Raw genomic sequence first — 26,016 nt, 5'->3', positions numbered from 1 at the left:
TGAGGGGGCCAGAACATTGTCATATAGGAAAAGAGACAAAGAGTGTGAGTGACAGATTTATAGGGACAGTCAGATAGTGATAGAGAGAGAGAGAGAGACAGGAAGAGAAGGATAGAGGGACAGAGAGAGAGCAATAGAGTGAGTGACAGAGCGAGTGTGACAGAGGGAGAGAGTGACAGAGGGAGAGAGAGGGAGACAGAGAGAGACAGAGAGTGACAAAGAAAGAGTGAGACAGAGAGAGAGAGTGACAAAGAGAGAGTGACAAAGAGAGAGTGACAAAGAGAGAGTGTGACAGAGAGAGAGTGTGACAGAGAGAGAGTGTGACAGAGAGAGAGTGTGACAGAGAGAGAGTGTGACAGAGAGAGAGTGTGACAGAGAGAGAGTGTGACAGAGAGAGAGTGAGAGAGAGAGAGAGTGAGAGAGAGAGAGAGAGACAGAGAGAGTGAGACAGAGAGAGAGTGACAGAGAGAGAGTGACAGAGAGAGAGTGACGGAGAGAGAGTGACGGAGAGAGAGTGACGGAGAGAGAGTGACGGAGAGAGAGTGACGGAGAGAGAGTGACGGAGAGAGAGTGACGGAGAGAGAGTGACGGAGAGAGAGTGACGGAGAGAGAGTGACGGAGAGAGAGTGACGGAGAGAGAGTGACGGAGAGAGAGTGACGGAGAGAGAGTGACGGAGAGAGAGTGACGGAGAGAGAGTGACGGAGAGAGAGTGACGGAGAGAGAGTGACGGACAGAGTGACAGAGAGTATGACAGCGAATGAGTGACAGAGAGTGACAGAAAGAAAGTGACAGAGAGAGAGTAAGAGAGAGAGAGAGAGAGGCAAACAGTCAGATGGAGAGAGACAGTTGGAGAGAGTGAGATAGATAGATAGAGACAAATCAGAGTGAGAAACAATCAGATAGTCAGATGGAGGAATTTGAATTTAAATTGAATGGGTTTGAGAGTGGGGATTTGTATAAGGAGCTGACATAGATAAGTATTGGGAAGCCTGAAGTGACCTATCTTTTTCCACCTTTAATTGCAGCAAGTTCAGTTGCATGTGAGAAAGGGCAGTGTTGCCAAAATGCAAAAAGACAATCAGCAGCTGTTTTAATTGGGATTTTGGAATTTCACTCACATGGGTATCCAGACTTCCTGGAACTTGCCAGGGAAAACAAAGTGAGAGGACAGTCGGAATTGAGGGGGCTGAATAAATGGCCAGCAAAAAAAAATCCTCGAATTACTGAGACTCACAACTACTTCCTTGGCCATGTCACATGCCTTGTGCTGAGAATGTATGTTCATTACTTTGGTGGCGATTTCTAAACGTAGCTTTGTGTGTCTGATTAACATTTCCCATGTTCCAAACACATCATGCAGCCACTTATGCAGTTCAGATGTGGATCAAGATGAGCAGTGACATCACCAACAGCAGAATTAGCAGCTGTCTTATCCTCAGCACCTGCTGCTCCACACGAGAGAGGATGAGCAGAGGTGTACAGCTCAAAGGAAGTGATATGCCAAACACAGAGTTTACAGGCAGAGAATCAGCTTCCTGAACTTGACCCAACACCATTGCCTCAGGGGTGTGAGTTTTGTGTCAGGTACTCACTAACATCTTCAGCCGCCTGGAAGAAGACATCCTGCAATATGGTTGACTCCTAACTGCCCAATGAAATGGCCATGCAAGCTACTCAGTTGTATCAAACCCCAAAAAGACTAAAAGCGAGGGACGCAGCGGTTCCGATGGGAGCGAGGGACGCAGCGGTTCCGATGGGAGCGAGGGACGCAGCGGTTCCGATGGGAGCGAGGGACGCAGCGGTTCCGATGGGAGCGAGGGACGCAGCGGTTCCGATGGGAGCGAGGGACGCAGCGGTTCCGATGGGAGCGAGGGACGCAGCGGTTCCGATGGGAGCGAGGGACGCAGCGGTTCCGATGGGAGCGAGGGACGCAGCGGTTCCGATGGGAGCGAGGGACGCAGCGGTTCCGATGGGAGCGAGGGACGCAGCGGTTCCGATGGGAGCGAGGGACGCAGCGGTTCCGATGGGAGCGAGGGACGCAGCGGTTCCGATGGGAGCGAGGGACGCAGCGGTTCCGATGGGAGCGAGGGACGCAGCGGTTCCGATGGGAGCGAGGGACGCAGCGGTTCCGATGGGAGCGAGGGACGCAGCGGTTCCGATGGGAGCGAGGGACGCAGCGGTTCCGATGGGAGCGAGGGACGCAGCGGTTCCGATGGGAGCGAGGGACGCAGCGGTTCCGATGGGAGCGAGGGACGCAGCGGTTCCGATGGGAGCGAGGGACGCAGCGGTTCCGATGGGAGCGAGGGACGCAGCGGTTCCGATGGGAGCGAGGGACGCAGCGGTTCCGATGGGAGCGAGGGACGCAGCGGTTCCGGGGGAGCGAGGGACGCAGCGGTTCCGGGGGAGCGAGCGAGGCAGCGGTTTCAAGGGAGGGAGGCAGCAGTTCCGGAGAGCAAGGGAGGCAGCGGTTCTGAGGGAGCAGCGGGTTTTGAGGGAGTGAGGGGGGCAGCGGGTTTTGAGTGAGTGAGGGAGGCAGCGGGTTTTGAGTGAGTGAGGGCGGCAGCGGGTTTTGAGGGAGTGAGGGAGGCAGCGGATTTGAGGGAGTGAGGGAGGCAGCGGGTTTTGTGGGAGTGAGGGAGGCAGTGGTTTCCAGGGGAGGCAATGAGTTCTGAGGAGGTAGCAGGTTCTGAAGGTGCGAGGAAGGCAGTGCTTCCAAGTGGCGAGGCATGATTCTGAGGGTAAGGAACTCCTGCTGATGCTGCTGAGTGCTCGGCCCAGCGAAGGTGTGTTTAGGAAAAATCCAAGGATACAGTAGGAGGCTTGGGTTTCAGGGGTGCAGATGCATGGAAGGGGTGGTGGGGGTTGCTGAGGTGGTGAGAAACAGAGTATTTGGGGGGGTTGGGTAACAAACTGACAGTCTCCAAGCCACCAGTTTCTCGCGCACTGACCTTCATAATGGAGAAGTTCCTGCGTTGATCGAACTCAAACTCCAGCTCCACGTACTGGCCCATGAAGGTGTCGTTGCTCCAGCCAACATAGTCATACCCGGGCCACACCCGGTACTCGTGGCTCTGGGTGAAATCGTCCAGCCCCAGTACCCCATCCGTCAGCTGACCTAGACCGTCATGACTGCGCCTAGGCAGAGAACGGCATCTGTGAGGCTTTACACAAGATCATTCTGGTGAGGGAAAACTACAGCACCCACCCACCCACCCAACTCTTGGAGAAGCATCACACACAGGCTGGGAGCCATGTTCACACTCACCGTGTGGGTGATGGGTGCTTATCAAGGCTCCTGTTGCTGATGTCAGAGATAAGAAATACATTGATCATGCTGTACCCAGAACAAACACTTTCCAACCTGCTGTATAGAGGGGAATGCTCACTCTGCATGAAACAGACATTAGCATAGTAAATCCTCTTGTGGTTGACAGGAACAAGAAAGTGCATTCAGTACCTGTGGCGTACCAGACTATATCTAATGTCTGGAGCTTGCAGAGATAGCCAGCAGGGACTGACCATCCAATCCTGAGTAAGCTGATCAACATTGGTTAAAAATGCTCCATTATCACTTCTTCAGTATCGTAACACACAGCCTCACCTGGAGTCCTGGATACCATCATATGTGGAATCGTTGAGGTAGATGACTGCTGCCCCTGGCTTTCCAATGGTCTGTCCCGCAGGCCCACTATAGGAGTAGAGGCCGTCTAGACACAGATATCAATGAGTAAATTAGATACACACACAAAATAATCCCACAATTTCTGACAAAAAGAACCTCCCTGTCTCAGAACTTTAAACTACAGGCTGGGAACATGAAAGAGGAGACACTCACCAATCCAGACACAGCCATACAGCTCGACCCGCATACACACACTCGATGGCTGCTCAGTCACTGGGATCACCCGCACAAAGCGGGCAATGATCGGAGGCCGCAGGTCCTTCAGAACAATATCGTAAGTGTTGACATTTCCTGAAATAATCTGCAGGACAAAAGGGCGTGCCAGAGATTAGAAGAAACACAAGTCGGATCAAGGACCTGTGTGGAAAAGGGATAAATAAAAGGACATGAAGCTGCTGAATTGAGCAAACCCATTTCGCTCAGAGTTTCATCCAAGCTTATAAACCCAACCCCTATCCCAGCGTCTCACCAAAGTCTAGTAACCTGATCCACCATCCCAACCTCTCATTAAAGTCTATAAACCTGATCACCTATCCCAGCATCTGATCAAAGTCTATTAACCTGAGCCCCTATCACAGTGTCTGATCAAAGTCTATCAACCTGATCACCTATCTCAGCACCTGATCAGTCTATCAACCTGATTCTTTATCCCAGCATCTGATCAAAGTCTATTAACTTGATCCCTTATCCCAGCGAATGGTTAAAGTCTGTTAACCTGATCCCTATCCCAGTGTCTGATCAAAGTCTATCAACCTGATCACCTATCTCAGCACCTGATCAGTCTATCAACCTGATTCCTTATCCCAGCATCTGATCAAAGTCTATTAACCTGATAACGATCCCACCATTGCATTAAAGTCTATTAATCTGAACCCTTAGTTCAGGATCTGATCAAAGTCTATTAACCGGATCCCCCATCTCAGCGTCCGATTAAATTCTATTAACCTGTTTCCTTATCACAGCGTCTGATTAAAGTCTATTAACCTGAAAAATTATCCCAGCGCCTGATCAAAGTCTATTAACCTGATCCCTTATCCCAGTGTCTGATCAAAGTCTATTAACCTGAACCACTATCCCAGCGCCTGATCAAAGTCTATTAACCTAAACCCCTATCCCAACATCTGATCAAGGCTATTAACTTGAACCCCTATCCCAGTGTCTGATTAAAGTCTATTAAACTGATCCCTTAACCCAGGATCTGATCATAGTCTATTAACTTGATCCCTTATCCCAGCGTCTGATCAAAGTCTATTAACCAGATCCTCATCCCAGCGTCTGATTAAAGTCTATTAATCTGATTCCTTATCCCAGCGTTTGATTTAAAGTCTATTAACCTGAACATCCATCCCAGAGTCTGATTAAAGTCTGTTAACCTGATCCCCCATTCCAGCGTCTGGTTAAAGTCTATTAACCTGATCCCAGTGTCTGATCAAATTCTATTAACCAGAAAACCTGTCCCAGCGTCTGATCAAAGTCTATTAACCTGAACCACTATCCCAGCGCCTGATCAAAGTCTATTAACCTAAACCCCCATTCCAACGTCTGATCAAAGTCTATTAACTTGAACCCCTATCCCAGCGTCTGATTAAAGTCTATTAAACTGATCCCTTAACCCAGGATCTGATCATAGTCTATTAACTTGATCCCTTATCCCAGCGTCTGATCAAAGTCTATTAACCGGATCCTCATCCCAGCGTCTGATTAAAGTCTATTAACCTAAACCCCCATTCCAACGTCTGATCAAAGTCTATTAACTTGAACCACTATCCCAGCGCCTGATCAAAGTCTATTAACCTAAACCCCCATTCCAACGTCTGACCAAAGTCTATTAACTTGAACCCCTATCCCAGCGTCTGATTAAAGTCTATTAACCGGATCCTCATCCCAGCGTCTGATTAAAGTCTATTAACCTGAACACCCATCCCAGAGTCTGATTAAAGTCTGTTAACCTGATCCCCCATTCCAGCATCTGGTTAAGGTCTATTAACCTGATCCCTTATCCCAGTGTCTGATCAAAGTCTATTAACCTGAAAACCTGTCCCAGTGTCTGATCAAAGTCTATTAATCTGAACCACTATTCCAGCGTCTGATCAAAGTCTATTAACCTGAACCCCTAACCCAACGTCTGATCAAAGTCTATTAACCTGATCCCTTATCCCAGTGTCTGATCAAAGTCTATTAACCTGATACCTTATCCCAGCATCTGAAAAAGGTCTATTCTTCTGATCCCTTAGCCCAGGATCTGTTCAAAGTCTATTAAGCTGATCCCCTAAAGCAGCGTCTGATCAAAATCTATTAACAAGATCCCTTATCCCAGCGTCTCATCAGTCCATTAACCTGAACCCGTATCCCAGCGTCTGATCAGTCTATTAACCTGATCCCCTATCCCAGCATCTGATCAAAGTCTATTAACCTGAGCCCCTATCACAGTGTCTGATCAAAGTCGATTAACCTGATATCTGAACCGAGCATCTGATCAAAGTCTATTAATCCGATCACCTATCCCAGCGTCAGAACAAAGTCTATTAACCTGATCCCTTATCCCAGCGAATGGTTAAAGTCTGTTAACCTGATCCCTATCCCAGTGTCTGATCAAAGTCTATCAACCTGATCACCTATCTCAGCACCTGATCAGTCTATCAACCTGATTCCTTATCCCAGCATCTGATCAAAGTCTATTAACCTGATAACGATCCCACCAGTGCATTAAAGTCTATTAATCTGATCCCTTAGTTCAGGATCTGATCAAAGTCTATTAACCGGATCCCTCATCCCAGCATCTGATTAAATTCTATTAACCAGTTTCCTTATCACAGCGTCTGATTAAAGTCTATTAACCTGAAAAACTATCCCAGCGCCTGATCAAAGTCTATTAACCTGATCTATTATCCCAGCGTCTGATTAAAGTCCAATAACCTGATCCCATATCCCAGCATTTGATCAAAGTCTGTTAACCTGATCCCCCATTCCAGCGTCTGGTTAAAGTCTATTAACCTGATCCCAGCATCTGATCAAAGGCTATTAACCAGAAAACCTGTCCCAGTGTCTGATCAAAGTCTATTAACCTGAACCACTATCCCAGCGCCTGATCAAAGTCTATTAACCTAAACCCCTATCCCAGCGCCTGATCAATGTCTATTAATCGGATCCTCATCCCAGCGTCTGATTAAAGTCTATTAACCTGATTCCTTATCCCAGCGTCTGATTAAAGTCTATTAACCTGATCCCTTATCCTACTGTCTGATTAAAGTCTATTAACAAGATCCCTTATCCCAGCGTCTCATCAGTCCATTAACCTGAACCCGTATCCCAGCGTCTGATCAGTCTATTAACCTGATCCCCTATCCCAGCGTCTGGTCAAAAGTCAAATAACCTAATCCCCTATCTGACTGTCTGATCAAAGTCTATTAACCTGATCTCTTATCCCAGCGACTGATTAAAGCCTATGAACCTGATCTCTTATCCCAGAGTCTGATCAAAGTCTATTAACTGATCCCCTATTCCAGAGTCTGATCAAAGTCTATTAACCTGATACCCTATCCCAGCATCTGATCAAATTCTATTAACCTGATCACATATCTCAGAATCTGATCAGAAGTCTATTAACCTGATCCCCTAACCCAGCGTCTGATCAAAGTCTATTAACCTGATCCCCATTCCAAAGTCTGATCAAAGTCTATTAACCTGATCCCCTATTCCAGAGTCTGATCAAACTCTATTAATCGGATCTTTTATACAAGGATCAAATCAAAGTCTATTAACCTGATCCCTTATCCCAGGAGCTAATTAAAGTCTAATAACCTCAGCACTGATCCTAGCATCTCACCAAAGTCTATTAACCTGAACCCTTATCCCAGCATCAGATCAAAGCCTATTAACCTGAACTCTTATCCCAGCGCCTGATTAAAGTTTATTAACCGGATCCCCTTTCACAGCAACTGATCAAAGTCTATTAACCTGATTCCTTATCCCAGAGTCTGATCAAAGTCTATTAACCTGATCACCCATTCCAGAGTCTGATCAAAGTCTATTAACCTGAACCCCTATCTCAGTGTCTGATTAAAGTCTATTAACCTGATCCCTTATCCCAGTGTCTGATCAAAGTCTATTAACCTGAACCCCTATCCCAACGTCTGATCAAAGTCTATTAACCTGAACCCCTATCCCAGCATCTGATCAAAGTCCATTAACCTGATCCCTTATCCCAGTGTCTGATCAAAGTCTATTAACCTGATACCTTATCCCAGCATCTGATAAAGGTCTATTCTTCCGATCCCTTATCCCAGGATCTGTTCAAAGTCTATTAAGCTGATCCCCTAAAGCAGTGTCTGATCAAAATCTGTTAACAAGATCCCTTATCCCAGCGTCTGATCAGTCAATTAACCTGATCCCTTATCCCGGCGTCTGATCAAAGTCTATTAATCTGATCCCCTATCTAAGCATCTGCACAAAGTCTATTAACCTGATCATGTAATCCAGAGTCTGATCAAAGTCTATTAACCTGAACCCCTATCATAGCGACTGATCAAAGTATATTAACCTGAACCCCTATCCCAGCGTCTGATCAAAGTCTATTAAGCTGATCCCTTAGACAAGGATCCGATCAAAGTCTATTAACTTTATCCTTTATCCCAGGATCTAATCAAAGTCTAATAACCTCATCCCAGATCCTAGCATCTCATTAAAGTCTACTAACCTGAACCCTTAAACCAGCATCTGATCAAAGCCTATTAACCTGATTCCTTATCCCAGCGTCTGATCAAAGTCTATTAACCTGATCCCCTATCCCAGCCTCTGATAAAAGCCTATTAACCTGATCCCCTAACCCAGCGTCTGATCAAAATCTATTTACCAAATCCCTTATCCCAGCGTCTGATCAGTGTATTAACCTGATCTCTTATCCCAGCGTCTGATTAAAGTCCAATAACCTGATCCCTTATCCCTGCCTCTGATCAAAGTCTATTAACCGGATCCGCCATTCCAGCATCTGACTCAATTCTATTAATCTGATCCCATATCCCAGCGTCTGATCAAAGTCTATTAACCTGATCCCCTATCCCAGAGTCTGAACAAAGTCTATTAACCTGATCCCTTATCCCAACATCTGATCAAAGGCTATTAACCTGAACCCCTATCCCAACGATTGATCAAAGTCTATTAACCTGAGAACTGAACCCAGCGCCTTAGCAAAGTCTATTAATCCGATCCCTTATCCCAGGATCTGATCAAAATCTATTAACCTGAGCCCTTATCCAAGCATCTGATCAAAGTCTATTAACCTGATTCTTTATTCCAGCATCTGAACAAAGTCTATTAACCAATCCCTTATCCCAGCATTTGAACAAAGTCTATTAACCTGATCCCCTATCCCACAGTCTGATCAAAGTCTATTAATCTGATCTCTTATACAAGGATCCAATCAAAGTCTATTAACCTGATCCCTTATCCCAGGACCTAAACAAAGTCTAATAACCTCATCCCTGATCCTAGCATCTCATCAAAGTCTATTAACCTGAACCCTTATCCCAGCATCAGATCAAAGCTTATTAACCTGAACACATCCCAGCGTCTGATAAAAGCCTATTAACCTGAACTCTTATCCCAGCGTCTGATTAAAGTTTATTAACCAGATCCCCTTTCACAGCAACTGATCAAAGTCTATTAACCTGATTCCTTATCCCAGCGTCTGATCAAAGTCTATTAACCTAATCACCTAACCCAGCGTCTGACCAAATCTATTAACCAAATCCCTTATCCCAGCGTCTGATCAGTCTATTAACCTGATCCCTATCCCAGCATCTGATCAGAGTCTATTAACCTGATCACGATCCCACCATCTCATTAAAGTCTATTAATCTGATCCCTTAGCTCAGGATCTGATCAAAGTCTATTAACCGGATCCCCCATCCCAGCATCTGATTAAATTCTATTAAACTGTTTCCTTATCCCAGCATCTGCTTAAAGTCTATTAACCTGATCCCCTAACCCAGCGTCTGACCAAATCTATTAACCAAATCCCTTATCCCAGCGTCTGATCAACGTCTATTAACTGATCCCTTATCCCAGCGTCTGGTTAAAGTCTATTAACCTGATCCCCTATCCCAGCGTCTGATCAAAGTCTATTAACCTGATCCCTCATCCCAACCTCTGATCAAAGTCTATTAACCTGAACCCCTATCCCAACGTCTGATCAAAGTCTATTAACCTGAACCCCTATCCCAGTGTCTGATCAAAGTCTATTAACCTGATCCCTTATCCCAGTGTCTGATAAAGGTCTATTCTTCTGATCCCTTATCCCAGGATCTGTTCAAAGTCTATTAAGCTGATCCCCTAAAGCAGCGTCTGATCAAAATCTGTTAACAAGATCCCTTATCCCAGGACCTAATCAAAGTCTAATAATCTCATCCCTGATCCTAACATCTCATCAAAGTCTATTAACCTGTACCCTTATCCAAGCATCCCTTTTCTCAGCGTCTGATCAAAGTCTATTAACCTGATCCCTTATCCCAGCGTCTGGTTAAATTCTATTAACCTGATGCTTATACCAGCGTCTGATCAAAGTCTATTAACCTGAACCCCTATCGCAACGTCTCACCAAAGTCTATTAACCTGAAACCCTATCCCAACGTCTGATCAAAGTCTATTAACCTGATCCCCTATCCCAGCGTCTGATCAAAGTCCATTAACCTGATCCCTTATCCCAGCGTCTGATCAAAGTCCATTAACCTGATCCCTTATCCCAACGTCTGATCAAAGTCTATTAACCTGAACCCCTATCCAAACGATTGATCAAAGTCTATTAACCTGAGCACTGAACCCAGCGCCTGAGCAAAGTCTATTAATCTGATCCCCTATCGCAACGTCTCAACAAAATCTATTAACCTGAACCCCTATCCCAACATCTGATCAAAGTCTATTAACCTGATCCCCTATCCCAGCGTCTGATCAAAGTCCATTAACCTGATCCCTTATCCCAACGTCTGATCAAAGTCTATTAACCTGATCCCTTATCCCAGCGTCTGATCAAAGTCTATTAACCTGAACCCCTATCCAAACAACTGATCAAAGTCTATTAACCTGAACCCCTATCGCAACGTCTCAACAAAATCTATTAACCTGAACCCCTATCCCAACGTCTGATCAAAGTCTATTAACCTGATCCCCTATCCCAGCGTCTGATCAAAGTCCATTAACCTGATCCCTTATCCCAGCGTCTGATCAAAGTCCATTAACCTGATCCCTTATCCCAACGTCTGATCAAAGTCTATTAACCTGAACCCCTATCCAAACGATTGATCAAAGTCTATTAACCTGAGCACTGAACCCAGCGCCTGAGCAAAGTCTATTAATCTGATCCCCTATCGCAACGTCTCAACAAAATCTATTAACCTGAACCCCTATCCCAACATCTGATCAAAGTCTATTAACCTGATCCCCTATCCCAGCGTCTGATCAAAGTCCATTAACCTGATCCCTTATCCCAACGTCTGATCAAAGTCTATTAACCTGATCCCTTATCCCAGCGTCTGATCAAAGTCTATTAACCTGAACCCCTATCCAAACAACTGATCAAAGTCTATTAACCTGAACCCCTATCGCAACGTCTCAACAAAATCTATTAACCTGAACCCCTATCCCAACGTCTGATCAAAGTCTATTAACCTGATCCCTTATCCCAGCGTCTGATCAAAGTCCATTAACCTGATCCCTTATCCCAACGTCTGATCAAAGTCTATTAACCTGATCTCTTATTCCAGCGTCTGATCAAAGTCTATTAACCTGAACCCCTATCCAAATGACTGATCAAAGTCTATTAACCTGAGCACTGAACCCAGCGCCTGAGCAAAGTCTATTAATCTGATCTCTTATCCCAGGATCTGATCAAAATCTATTAACCTGATACCTTATCCAAGCATCAGATCAAGGCCTATTAACCTGAACACTTATCCCAGCGTCTGATAAAAGCCTATTAACCTGAACTCTTATCCCAGCGTCTGATTAAAGTTTATTAACCAGATCCCCTTTCACAGCAACTGATCAAAGTATATTAACCTGATTCCTTATCCCAGCGTCTGATCAAAGTCTATTAACCTGATCCCCTAACCCAGCGTCTGACCAAATCTATTAACCAAATCCCTTATCCCAGCGTCTGATCAGTCTATTAACCTGATCCCTTATCCCAGCGTCTGATCAACGTCTATTAACTGATCCCTTATCCCAGCGTCTGGTTAAAGTCTATTAACCTGATGCTTATACTGGCGTCTGATCAAAGTCTATTAACCTGAACCCCTATCCCAACGTCTCAACAAAGTCTATCAACCTGAACCCTTATCCCAACCTCTGATCAAAGTCTATTAACCTGATCCCTTATCCCAACCTCTGATCAAAGGCTATTAACCTGAACCCCTATCTAAATGACTGATCAAAGTCTATTAACCTGAGCACTGAACCCAGCGCCTGAGCAAAGTCTATTAATCTGATCTCTTATCCCAGGATCTGTTCAAAATCTATTAACCTCATACCTTATCCAAGCATCTGATCAAAGTCTATTAACCTGATTCCTAATTCCAGCATCTGAATAAAGTCTATTAACCCAATCCCTTATCCCAGCATTTGATCAAAGTCTATTAACCTGAGCCTTTATCCCACCCACTGTCTGGTCAAAGTCTATTAACCTGATCATATATCTTAGCATCTGATCCAAGTCTATTAACCTGATCCCCTACCCCAGCGTCTGATCAAAGTCTATTAACCTGATCCCCTATCCCAGAGTCTGATCAAAGTCTATTAATCTGATCTCTTATACAAGGATCCGATCAAAATCTATTAACCTGATCCCTTATCCAAAGGACCTAAACAAAGTCTAATAACCTCATCCCTGATCCATGCATCTCATCAAAGTCTATTAAACTGAACCCTTATCCCAGCATCAGCTCAAAGCCTATTAACCTGAACACTTATCCCAGCGTCTCATCAAAGCCTATTAACCTGAACTCTTATCCCAGCGTCTGATTAAAGTTTATTAACCAGATCCCCTTTCACAGCAACTGATCAAAGTCTATTAACCTGATCCCTTATCCCAACGTCTGATCAAAGTCTATTAATCTGAACCCCTATCCAAACGACTGATCAAAGTCTATTAAACTGAGCACTGAACCCAGCACCTGAGCAAAGTCTATTAATCTGATCCCTTATCCCAGGATCTGATCAAAATCTATTAACCCAATCCCTTATCCCAGCATTTGATCAAAGTCTATTAACCTGAGCCCTTATCGCACTGTCTGATCAAAGTCTATTAACCTGATCACATATCTTAGCATCTGATCGAAGTCTATTAACCTGAACTCTTATCCCAGCGTCTGATTAAGGTTTATTAACCAGATCTCCTTTCACAACAACTGATCAAAGTCTATTAACCTGATTCCTTATCCCAGCATCTGATAAAAGTCTATTCTCCTGATCCCTTATCCCAGGATCTGTTCAAAGTCTATTAAGCTGATCCCCTAAAGCAGCGTCTGATCAAAATCTGTTAACAAGATCCCTTATCCCAGCGACTGATCAGTCTATTAACTTGATCCCTTATCCCAGGATTTTATCAAAGTCTATTAACTTGATCCCTTATGCCAGTGTCTGATCAAAGTCTATTAACCTGAACACCCGTCCCAGAGTCTGATTAAAGTCTATTAACCTGATCCCCCATTCCAGCGTCTGGTTAAAGTCTATTAACCTGAACCCCTATCCCAGCGTCTGATCAAAGTCTATTAACCTGAACCACTATCCCAGCGTCTGATCAAAGTCTATTAACCTGAACCCCTATCCCAACGTCTGATCAAAGTCTATTAACCTGATCCCTTATCCCAGCGTCTGATCAAAGTCTATTAACCTGATCCCTTATCCCAACCTCTGATCAAAGGCTATTAACCTGAACCCCTATCCAAACGACTGATCAAAGTCTATTAACCTGAGCACTGAACCCAGCGCCTGAGCAAAGTCTATTAATCTGATCTCTTATCCCAGGATCTGATCAAAATCTATTAACCTCATACCTTATCCAAGCATCTGATCAAAGTCTATTAACCTGATTCCTAATTCCAGCATCTGAATAAAGTCTATTAACCCAATCCCTTATCCCAGCATTTGATCAAAGTCTATTAACCTGAGCCTTTATCCCACCCACTGTCTGATCAAAGTCTATTAACCTGATCATATATCTTAGCATCTGATCCAAGTCTATTAACCTGATCCCCTACCCCAGCGTCTGATCAAAGTCTATTAACCTGATCCCCTATCCCAGAGTCTGATCAAAGTCTATTAATCTGATCTCTTATACAAGGATCCGATCAAAATCTATTACCCTGATCCCTTATCCAAAGGACCTAAACAAAGTCTAATAACCTCATCCCTGATCCATGCATCTCATCAAAGTCTATTAAACTGAACCCTTATCCCAGCATCAGCTCAAAGCCTATTAACCTGAACACTTATCCCAGCGTCTCATCAAAGCCTACTAACCTGAACTCTTATCCCAGCGTCTGATTAAAGTTTATTAACCAGATCCCCTTTCACAGCAACTGATCAAAGTCTATTAACCTGATCCCTTATCCCAACGTCTGATCAAAGTCTATTAATCTGAACCCCTATCCAAACGACTGATCAAAGTCTATTAAACTGAGCACTGAACCCAGCACCTGAGCAAAGTCTATTAATCTGATCCCTTATCCCAGGATCTGATCAAAATCTATTAACCCAATCCCTTATCCCAGCATTTGATCGAAGTCTATTAACCTGAGCCCTTATCGCACTATCTGATCAAAGTCTATTAACCTGATCACATATATTAGCATCTGATCGAAGTCTATTAACCTGAACTCTTATCCCAGCGTCTGATTAAGGTTTATTAACCAGATCTCCTTTCACAACAACTGATCAAAGTCTATTAACCTGATTCCTTATCCCAGCATCTGATAAAAGTCTATTCTCCTGATCCCTTATCCCAGGATCTGTTCAAAGTCTATTAAGCTGATCCCCTAAAGCAGCGTCTGATCAAAATCTGTTAACAAGATCCCTTATCCCAGCGACTGATCAGTCTATTAACCTGATCCCTTATCCCAGGATTTTATCAAAGTCTATTAACTTGATCCCTTATGCCAGTGTCTGATCAAAGTCTATTAACCTGAACACCCATCCCAGAGTCTGATTAAAGTCTGTTAACCTGAACCACTATCCCAGCGTCTGATCAAAGTCTATTAACCTGAACCCCTATCCCAACGTCTGATCAAAGTCTATTAACCTGAACCCCTATCCCAGCGTCTGATCAAAGTCCATTAACCTGATCCCTTATCCCAGAGTCTGAGCAAAGTCTATTAACCTGATACCTTATCCCAGCATCTGATAAAGGTCTATTCTTCTGATCCCTTATCCCAGCATCTGATCAAAGTCTATTAATCTGATCCCCTATCCAAGCGTCTGCACAAAGTATATTAACCTGATCGCCTATTCCAGAGTCTGATCAAAGTCTATTAACCTAAACCACTATCCCAGAGTCTGATCAAAATCTATTAACCTGAACTCCTATCATAGCGACTGATCAAAGTATATTAACCTGAACCCCTATCCCAGCGTCTGATCAGTCTATTAACCTGATACCTTATCCCAGCATCTGATAAAATTCTATTAACCTGATCCCTTAGACAAGGATCCGATCAAAGTCTATTAACTTTATCCTTTATCCCAGGATCTAATCAAAGTCTAAGAACCTCATCCCAGATCCTAGCATCTCATTAAAGTCTACTAACCTGAACCCTTAAAACAGCATCTGATCAAAGCCTATTAACCTGATTCCTTTTCCCAGCGTCTAATCTAAGTCTATTAACCTGATCCCCTATCCTAGCATCTGATTAATGTCTATTAACCTGATCCCCTAACCAGGCGTCTGATCAAAATCTATTGACCAAATCCCTTACCCCAGCGTCTGAACAAACTATTAACCTGATCTCTTATCCCAGCGTCTGATCAAAGTCTATTAACCTGATCCCTTATCCCAGCATCTGATCAAAGTCTATTAACCGGATTCCCCATTCCAGCGTCGGACTCAATTCTATTAATCTGATCCCATATCCCAGCGTCTGATTTAGTCTATGAACCTGATCCCTTATCCCAGCATCTGATCAAAGTCTGTCAACCTGATCACCTATCCCAGTGTCTGAACAAAGTCTATTAACCTGATCCCTTATCCCAGCGTCTGATCAAAGTCTATTAACCTAATGCCTTATCCCAGCGTCTGGTTAAAGTCTATTAACCTGATGCTCATACCAGCGTCTAATCAAAGTCAATTAACCTGAACCCCTATCCCAACGTCTGAACAAAGTCTATTAACCTGATCCCCTATCCCAGCGTCTGATCAAAGTCTATTAATCTGATCCCTTATCCCAACGTCTGATCATAGACTATTAACATGAACCCCTATCCAAACGACTGATCAAAGTCTATTAACCTGAGCGCTGAACCCAGCGCCTGAGTAAAGTCTATTAATCTGATCCCTTATCCCAGGATCTGATCAAAGTCTATTAACCTGATCCCTTATCCCAGCATCTGATCAAAGTCTATTAACCGGATTCCCCATTCCAGCGTCGGACTCAATTCTATTAATCTGATCCCATATCCCAGCGTCTGATTTAGTCTATGAACCTGATCCCTTATCCCAGCATCTGATCAAAGTCTGTCAACCTGATCACCTATCCCAGTGTCTGAACAAAGTCTATTAACCTGATCCCTTATCCCAGCGTCTGATCAAAGTCTATTAACCTAATGCCTTATCCCAGCGTCTGGTTAAAGTCTATTAACCTGATGCTCATACCAGCGTCTAATCAAAGTCAATTAACCTGAACCCCTATCCCAACGTCTGAACAAAGTCTATTAACCTGATCCCCTATCCCAGCGTCTGATCAAAGTCTATTAATCTGATCCCTTATCCCAACGTCTGATCATAGACTATTAACATGAACCCCTATCCAAACGACTGATCAAAGTCTATTAACCTGAGCGCTGAACCCAGCGCCTGAGTAAAGTCTATTAATCTGATCCCTTATCCCAGGATCTGATCAAAATCTATTAACCTGATACCTTATCCAAGCATCTGATCGGAGTCTATTAACCTGATCCCCTATCCCAGCGTCTGATCAAAGTCTATTAACCTGATATCCCTTATCCCAGCGTCTGATCAGTCTATTAACCTGATCCCTTATCCCAGGACCTAAACAAAGTCTAATAACCTCATCCCTGATCCTAGCATCTCATCAAAGTCTATTAACCTGAACCCTTATCCAAGCATCAGATCAAAGCCTATTAACCTGAACACTTATCCCAGCGTCTGATCAAAGCCTATTAATCTGAACTCTTATCCCAGCGCCTGATTAAAGTTTATTAACCAGATCCCCTTTCACAGCAACTGATCAAAGTCTATTAACATGATTCCTTATCCCAGCATCTGATCAAAGTCTATTAAACTGATCCCCTAACCCAGCGTCTGACCAAATCTATTAACCAAATCCCTTATCCCAGCGTCTGATCAGTCTATTAACCTGATCCCTTATCCCAGCGTCTGATTAAAGTCTATTAACCTGATCACCTGATTAAAGTCTATTAACCTGAAAACCTATCCCAGCGTCTGATCAAAGTCTAAAAATCTGAACCCCTATCCAAGCGTCTGATCAAAGTCTATTAACCTGAACCCCTATCCCAACGTCTGATCAAAGTCTATTAGCCTGAACCCCTATCCCAATGTCTGGTCAAAGTCTATTAACCTGATCCCTTATCCCAGCATCTGATAAAGGTCTATTCTTCTGATCCCTTATCCCAGCGTCTGATTAAAGTCTATTAACCTGATCACGATCCCAGCATCTGATCAAAGTCAATTAACCTGATCACGATCCCACCATCTCATTAAAGTCTATTAATCTGATGCCTTAGCTCAGGATCTGATCAAAGTCTATTAACCGGATCCCCCATCCCAGCGTCTGATTAAATTCTATTAACCTGCTTCCTTATCCCAGCATCTGATTAAAGTCTATTAACCTGAACCCCTATTTCATCGTCTGATTAAAGTCTATTAATCTGATCCCTTAACCCAGGATTTGATCAAAGTCTATTAACTTGATCCCTTATCCCAGCGTCTGATCAAAGTCTATTAATCGGATCCTCATCCCAGCGTCTGATTAAAGTCTATTAACCTGAAAACCTATCCCAGCATCTGATCAAAGTCTATTAACCTGAACCCCTATCCCAGCGTCTGATCAAAGTCTGTTAACCTGAACTACTATTCCAGCGTCTGATCAAAGTCTATTAACCTGAACCACTATCCCAACGTCTGATCAAAGTCTATTAACCTGAACCCCTATCCCAACGTCTGGTCAAAGTCTATTAACCTGATCCCTTATCCCAGCATCTGATAAAGGTCTATTCTTCTGATCCCTTATCCCAGCGCCTGAGCAAAGTCCATTAATCTGATCCCTTATCCCAGGATCTGATCAAAATCTATTAACCTGATACCTTATCCAAGCATCTGATCAAAGTCTATTAACCTGATTCCTTATGCCAGCATCTGAACAAAGTCTATTAACCCAATCCCTTATCCCAGCATTTGATCAAAGTCTATTAACCTGATCACATATCTTAGCATCTGATCGAAATCTATTAACCTGATCCCCTATCCCAGCGTCTGATCAAAGTCTATTAACCTGATATCCCCTATTCCAGAGTCTGATCAAATTCTATTAATCTAATCTCTTATACAAGGATCCGATCAAAGTCTATTAACCCAAGCCCTTATCCCAGGACCAAATCAAAGTCTATTACCCTCATCCCTGATCCTAGCATCTCATCAAAGTCTATTAACCTGAACCCTTAACCCAGCATTTGATCAAAGCCTATTAACCTGAACTCTTATCCCAGCATCTGATTAAAGTTTATTAACCAGATCCCCTTTCACAGCAACTGATCAAAGTCTATTAACCTGATCCCCTAACCCAGAGTCTGACCAAATCTATTAACCAAACCCCTTGTCCCAGCGTCTGATCAGTCTATTAACCTGATCCCTTACCCCAGCGTCTGATCAATCTATTAACCTGATCCCTTATCCCAGCGTCTGATTAAAGTCTATTAACCTGATCCCTATCCCAGCATCTGATCAAAGTCTATTAACCTGATCCCTTAGCTCAGGATCTGATCAAAGTCTATTAAACGGAACCCCCATCCCAGCGTCTGATTTAATTCTATTAACCAGTTTCCTTATCCCTGCATCTGATTAAAGTCTATTTACCTGAAAGCCTATCCCAGCGTCTGATCAAAGTCTGTTAACCTGAACCCCTATCCCAGCATCTGATCAAAGTCCATTAAACTGATCCCTTATCCCAGTGTCTGATCAAAGTCTATTAACCTGATACCTTATCCCAGCATCTTATAAATGTCTATTCTTCTGATCCCTTATCCCAGGATCTGTTCAAAGTCTATTAAGCTGATCCCCTAAAGCAGCGTCTGATCAAAATCTGTTAACTAGATCCCTTATCCCAGCGTCTGATCAAAGTCTATTAATCTGATCCCCTATCCAAGCGTCTGCACAAAGTCTATTAACCTGATCGCCTATTCCAGAGTCTGATCAAAGTCCATTAACCTGATCCCCTAACCCAGCGTCTGGTCAAAGTCTATTAACCTGATCCCCCATTCCAGAGTCTGATCAAAGTCTATTAAGCTGAACCCCTATCCCAGCATGTGATCAAAGTCTATTAACCTAAACCACTATCCCAGAGTCTGATCAAAGTCTATTAACCTGAACCCCTATCATAGCGACTGATCAAAGTATATTAACCTGAACCCCTATCCCAGCGTCTGATCAAAGTCTATTAACCTGATACCTTATCCCAGCATCTGATAAAGGTCTATTAACCTGATCCCTTAGACAAGGATCCGATCAAAGTCTATTAACCTGATCCCCTACCCCAATGTCTGATCAAAGTCTATTAAACTGATCACTTATCCCAGCGTCTGGTTAAAGCCTATTAACCTGTTCCCTTATCCCAGCAACTGATCAAAGTCTATTAACCTGAACCCCTATCCCAGCATCTGATCAAAGTCCATTAAACTGATCCCTTATCCCAGTGTCTGATCAAAGTCTATTAACCTGGTACCTTATCCCAGCATCTAATAAATGTCTATTCTTCTGATCCCTTATCCCAGGATCTGTTCAAAGTCTATTAAGCTGATCCCCTAAAGCAGCGTCTGATCAAAATCTGTTCACAAGATCCCTTATCCCAGCGTCAGATCAAAGTCTATTAATCTGATCCCCTATCCAAGCGTCTGCACAAAGTCTATTAACCTGATCGCCTATTCCAGAGTCTGATCAAAGTCCATTAACCTGATCCCCTAACCCAGCGTCTGGTCAAAGTCTATTAACCTGATCCCCCATTCCAAAGTCTGATCAAAGTCGATTAACCTGATCCCCCATTCCAGAGTCTGATCAAAGTCTATTAAGCTGAACCCCTATCCCAGCATGTGATCAAAGTCTATTAACCTAAACCACTATCCCAGAGTCTGATCAAAGTCTATTAACCTGAACCCCTATCATAGCGACTGATCAAAGTCTATTAACCTGATTCCTTATCCCAGCATCTGATAAAGGTCTATTAACCTGATCCCTTAGACAAGGATCCGATCAAAGTCTATTAACCTGATCCCCTACCCCAGTGTCTGATCAAAGTCTATTAAACTGATCACTTATCCCAGCGTCTGGTTAAAGCCTATTAACCTGTTCCCTTATCCCAGCAACTGATCAAAGTCTATTAACCTGAACCACTATCCCAGCGTCTGATCAAAGTCTATTAACCTGATCCCTTATCCCAGAGTCCAATCAAAGTTTATTAACCTGAACCCCTGTCCAGTGTCTGATCAAAGTCTATTAACCTGAACCACTATCCCACCGTCTGATCAATGTCTATTAACCTGATCCCTTATCCCAGAGTCCAATCAAAGTTTATTAACCTGAACCCCTATCCAGTGTCTGATCAAAGTCTATTAACCTGAACCCCTCTCCCAGCGTCTGATCAAAGTCTATTAACCTGATCCTTTATCCCAGAGTCCAATCAAAGTTTATTAACCTGAACCCCTATTGAGTGTCTGATCGAAGTCTATTAACCTGAACACCTATCCCACCGTCTGATCAAAATCTATTAACCTGATCACCTATCCCAGCCTCTGATCAAAGTCTATTAACCTGAACACCTATCCCAGGGTCTGATCAAATTCTATTAACCTGATCGCCTAATGCAGCGTCTGATCAAAAACTATTAACAAGATCCCTTATCCCAGCATCTGATCAAAGTCTATTAACCTGATCCCCTATCCCAGCATCTGGTCAAAAGTCTAATAATCTAATCCATTATCTGACTGTCTGATCAAAGTCTATTACCCTGATACCTTATCCCAGCATGTGATCAAAGTCTATTAACCTGATCCCTTAACACAGGATCTGATCAAAGTCTATTAACCAGAACCCCCATCCCAGAGTCTGATTAAAGTCTATTAACCTGATCCCCTATTCCAGTGTCTGATCAAAGTCTATTAACCTGAACCACTATCAAAGCGCCTGATCAAAGTCGATTAACCTGAACCGCTATCCCAGCGTCTGATCAAAGTCTATTAAACTGATCCCTTTTCCCAGAGTCTGACTAAAGTCTATTAACCTGAACCACTATCCCAATGGCTGAGCAAAGTCTATTAACCTGAAACCTTATCCCAGCATCTGATAAAGGTGTGTTAATCTGATCCCAGGATCTGTTCGAAGTCTATTAAACTGATCCCTTGTCGCAAAATCTGATCAAAGTCTATTAACCTGATACGATATCCCAGCGTCTGATCAAAGTCTATTAATCTGATCCCCTATCCCAGCCTCTGATCAACGTCTATTAACCTGATCCCTTAACTCAGGATCTGATCAAAGACTATTAACCTGATCCCTGCGTCTGATCAAAGTCTATTAACCGGATCCGCTATCCCAGTGCCTGATTAAAGTCTATTAACCTGATTCCTTATCCCAGCATCTGATTAAAGTCTATGAACCAGAACCCCCATCCCAGAGTCTGATCAAAGTCTATTAACCTGAACCCCTAACCCTATGTCTGTTCAAAGTTTATTAACCTGAACCACTATCCCTGCATCTGATCAAAGTCTATTAACCTGATCCCCTACCCCAGTGTCTGATCAAAGTCTATTAAAGCGATCCTTTATCCCAGTGTCTAGTTAAAGCCTATTAACATGTTCCCTTATCCCAGCGTCTGATCAAACTCTATTAACCTGATCCCCTATCCCAGCGTCTGATTAAAGTCTGTTAACCGGATCCCTTATCCCAGTGTCCAATTAAAGTCCATTAACCTGATCCCTTATCCCAGCGTCTGATCAGTGTATTAACCTGATCCCTTATCCCAGTGTCTGAATAGTCGTTTAACCTGATCCCTTATCCCAGCGTCCGATTAAAGTTTATTAACCTGATCCACTATCCCAGCATCTGATCAAAGTCTATTAACCTGATCCCTTATCCCAGCATGTGATCAAACTCTATTAACCTGATCCCTTATCCCAACGTCTGATCAAAGTCTATTAACCTGATCCCTTATCCCAGCGTCTGATCAAAGTCTATTAACCTGAACCCCTATCCAAACAACTGATCAAAGTCTATTAACCTGAACCCCTATCGCAACGTCTCAACAAAATCTATTAACCTGAACCCCTATCCCAACGTCTGATCAAAGTCTATTAACCTGATCCCTTATCCCAGCGTCTGATCAAAGTCCATTAACCTGATCCCTTATCCCAACGTCTGATCAAAGTCTATTAACCTGATCCCTTATTCCAGCGTCTGATCAAAGTCTATTAACCTGAACCCCTATCCAAATGACTGATCAAAGTCTATTAACCTGAGCACTGAACCCAGCGCCTGAGCAAAGTCTATTAATCTGATCTCTTATCCCAGGATCTGATCAAAATCTATTAACCTGATACCTTATCCAAGCATCAGATCAAGGCCTATTAACCTGAACACTTATCCCAGCGTCTGATAAAAGCCTATTAACCTGAACTCTTATCCCAGCGTCTGATTAAAGTTTATTAACCAGATCCCCTTTCACAGCAACTGATCAAAGTATATTAACCTGATTCCTTATCCCAGCGTCTGATCAAAGTCTATTAACCTGATCCCCTAACCCAGCGTCTGACCAAATCTATTAACCAAATCCCTTATCCCAGCGTCTGATCAGTCTATTAACCTGATCCCTTATCCCAGCGTCTGATCAACGTCTATTAACTGATCCCTTATCCCAGCGTCTGGTTAAAGTCTATTAACCTGATGCTTATACTGGCGTCTGATCAAAGTCTATTAACCTGAACCCCTATCCCAACGTCTCAACAAAGTCTATCAACCTGAATCCTTATCCCAACCTCTGATCAAAGTCTATTAACCTGATCCCTTATCCCAACCTCTGATCAAAGGCTATTAACCTGAACCCCTATCTAAACGACTGATCAAAGTCTATTAACCTGAGCACTGAACCCAGCGCCTGAGCAAAGTCTATTAATCTGATCTCTTATCCCAGGATCTGATCAAAATCTATTAACCTCATACCTTATCCAAGCATCTGATCAAAGTCTATTAACCTGATTCCTAATTCCAGCATCTGAATAAAGTCTATTAACCCAATCCCTTATCCCAGCATTTGATCAAAGTCTATTAACCTGAGCCTTTATCCCACCCACTGTCTGGTCAAAGTCTATTAACCTGATCATATATCTTAGCATCTGATCCAAGTCTATTAACCTGATCCCCTACCCCAGCGTCTGATCAAAGTCTATTAACCTGATCCCCTATCCCAGAGTCTGATCAAAGTCTATTAATCTGATCTCTTATACAAGGATCCGATCAAAATCTATTAACCTGATCCCTTATCCAAAGGACCTAAACAAAGTCTAATAACCTCATCCCTGATCCATGCATCTCATCAAAGTCTATTAAACTGAACCCTTATCCCAGCATCAGCTCAAAGCCTATTAACCTGAACACTTATCCCAGCGTCTCATCAAAGCCTATTAACCTGAACTCTTATCCCAGCGTCTGATTAAAGTTTATTAACCAGATCCCCTTTCACAGCAACTGATCAAAGTCTATTAACCTGATCCCTTATCCCAACGTCTGATCAAAGTCTATTAATCTGAACCCCTATCCAAACGACTGATCAAAGTCTATTAAACTGAGCACTGAACCCAGCACCTGAGCAAAGTCTATTAATCTGATCCCTTATCCCAGGATCTGATCAAAATCTATTAACCCAATCCCTTATCCCAGCATTTGATCAAAGTCTATTAACCTGAGCCCTTATCGCACTGTCTGATCAAAGTCTATTAACCTGATCACATATATTAGCATCTGATCGAAGTCTATTAACCTGAACTCTTATCCCAGCGTCTGATTAAGGTTTATTAACCAGATCTCCTTTCACAACAACTGATCAAAGTCTATTAACCTGATTCCTTATCCCAGCATCTGATAAAAGTCTATTCTCCTGATCCCTTATCCCAGGATCTGTTCAAAGTCTATTAAGCTGATCCCCTAAAGCAGCGTCTGATCAAAATCTGTTAATAAGATCCCTTATCCCAGCGACTGATCAGTCTATTAACTTGATCCCTTATCCCAGGATTTTATCAAAGTCTATTAACTTGATCCCTTATGCCAGTGTCTGATCAAAGTCTATTAACCTGAACACCCGTCCCAGAGTCTGATTAAAGTCTATTAACCTGATCCCCCATTCCAGCGTCTGGTTAAAGTCTATTAACCTGAACCCCTATCCCAGCGTCTGATCAAAGTCTATTAACCTGAACCACTATCCCAGCGTCTGATCAAAGTCTATTAACCTGAACCCCTATCCCAACGTCTGATCAAAGTCTATTAACCTGATCCCTTATCCCAGCGTCTGATCAAAGTCTATTAACCTGATCCCTTATCCCAACCTCTGATCAAAGGCTATTAACCTGAACCCCTATCCAAACGACTGATCAAAGTCTATTAACCTGAGCACTGAACCCAGCGCCTGAGCAAAGTCTATTAATCTGATCTCTTATCCCAGGATCTGATCAAAATCTATTAACCTCATACCTTATCCAAGCATCTGATCAAAGTCTATTAACCTGATTCCTAATTCCAGCATCTGAATAAAGTCTATTAACCCAATCCCTTATCCCAGCATTTGATCAAAGTCTATTAACCTGAGCCTTTATCCCACCCACTGTCTGATCAAAGTCTATTAACCTGATCATATATCTTAGCATCTGATCCAAGTCTATTAACCTGATCCCCTACCCCAGCGTCTGATCAAAGTCTATTAACCTGATCCCCTATCCCAGAGTCTGATCAAAGTCTATTAATCTGATCTCTTATACAAGGATCCGATCAAAATCTATTACCCTGATCCCTTATCCAAAGGACCTAAACAAAGTCTAATAACCTCATCCCTGATCCATGCATCTCATCAAAGTCTATTAAACTGAACCCTTATCCCAGCATCAGCTCAAAGCCTATTAACCTGAACACTTATCCCAGCGTCTCATCAAAGCCTACTAACCTGAACTCTTATCCCAGCGTCTGATTAAAGTTTATTAACCAGATCCCCTTTCACAGCAACTGATCAAAGTCTATTAACCTGATCCCTTATCCCAACGTCTGATCAAAGTCTATTAATCTGAACCCCTATCCAAACGACTGATCAAAGTCTATTAAACTGAGCACTGAACCCAGCACCTGAGCAAAGTCTATTAATCTGATCCCTTATCCCAGGATCTGATCAAAATCTATTAACCCAATCCCTTATCCCAGCATTTGATCGAAGTCTATTAACCTGAGCCCTTATCGCACTATCTGATCAAAGTCTATTAACCTGATCACATATATTAGCATCTGATCGAAGTCTATTAACCTGAACTCTTATCCCAGCGTCTGATTAAGGTTTATTAACCAGATCTCCTTTCACAACAACTGATCAAAGTCTATTAACCTGATTCCTTATCCCAGCATCTGATAAAAGTCTATTCTCCTGATCCCTTATCCCAGGATCTGTTCAAAGTCTATTAAGCTGATCCCCTAAAGCAGCGTCTGATCAAAATCTGTTAACAAGATCCCTTATCCCAGCGACTGATCAGTCTATTAACCTGATCCCTTATCCCAGGATTTTATCAAAGTCTATTAACTTGATCCCTTATGCCAGTGTCTGATCAAAGTCTATTAACCTGAACACCCATCCCA

General features: G+C 43.1%; 1 protein-coding gene across 3 annotated transcripts in view; it reads right to left on the bottom strand.

Moving 5' to 3' along the window:
- The window catches only part of LOC121281272 (discoidin domain-containing receptor 2-like), a 128,818-nt gene that overhangs the window by 29,002 nt on the left and 73,800 nt on the right, over positions 1-26,016 (bottom strand). For all 3 annotated transcript variants that reach the window (XM_041194128.1, XM_041194130.1, XM_041194127.1), the window contains exons 5-7: positions 3,837-3,984; positions 3,603-3,708; positions 2,950-3,136 (exon numbers count right to left, since the gene is read on the bottom strand). In XM_041194128.1, the coding sequence (XP_041050062.1) occupies positions 2,950-3,136; positions 3,603-3,708; positions 3,837-3,984 (441 nt within the window). The remainder of the gene's footprint in view (positions 1-2,949; positions 3,137-3,602; positions 3,709-3,836; positions 3,985-26,016) is intronic.

Source organism: Carcharodon carcharias, chromosome 8 (assembly GCF_017639515.1).
Source record: "Carcharodon carcharias isolate sCarCar2 chromosome 8, sCarCar2.pri, whole genome shotgun sequence".
Classification (NCBI taxonomy): Eukaryota; Metazoa; Chordata; class Chondrichthyes; order Lamniformes; family Lamnidae; genus Carcharodon; species Carcharodon carcharias.
Note: the sequence above shows the minus strand (reverse complement) of the source record. Positions and strands in the feature narration are given on the sequence as shown.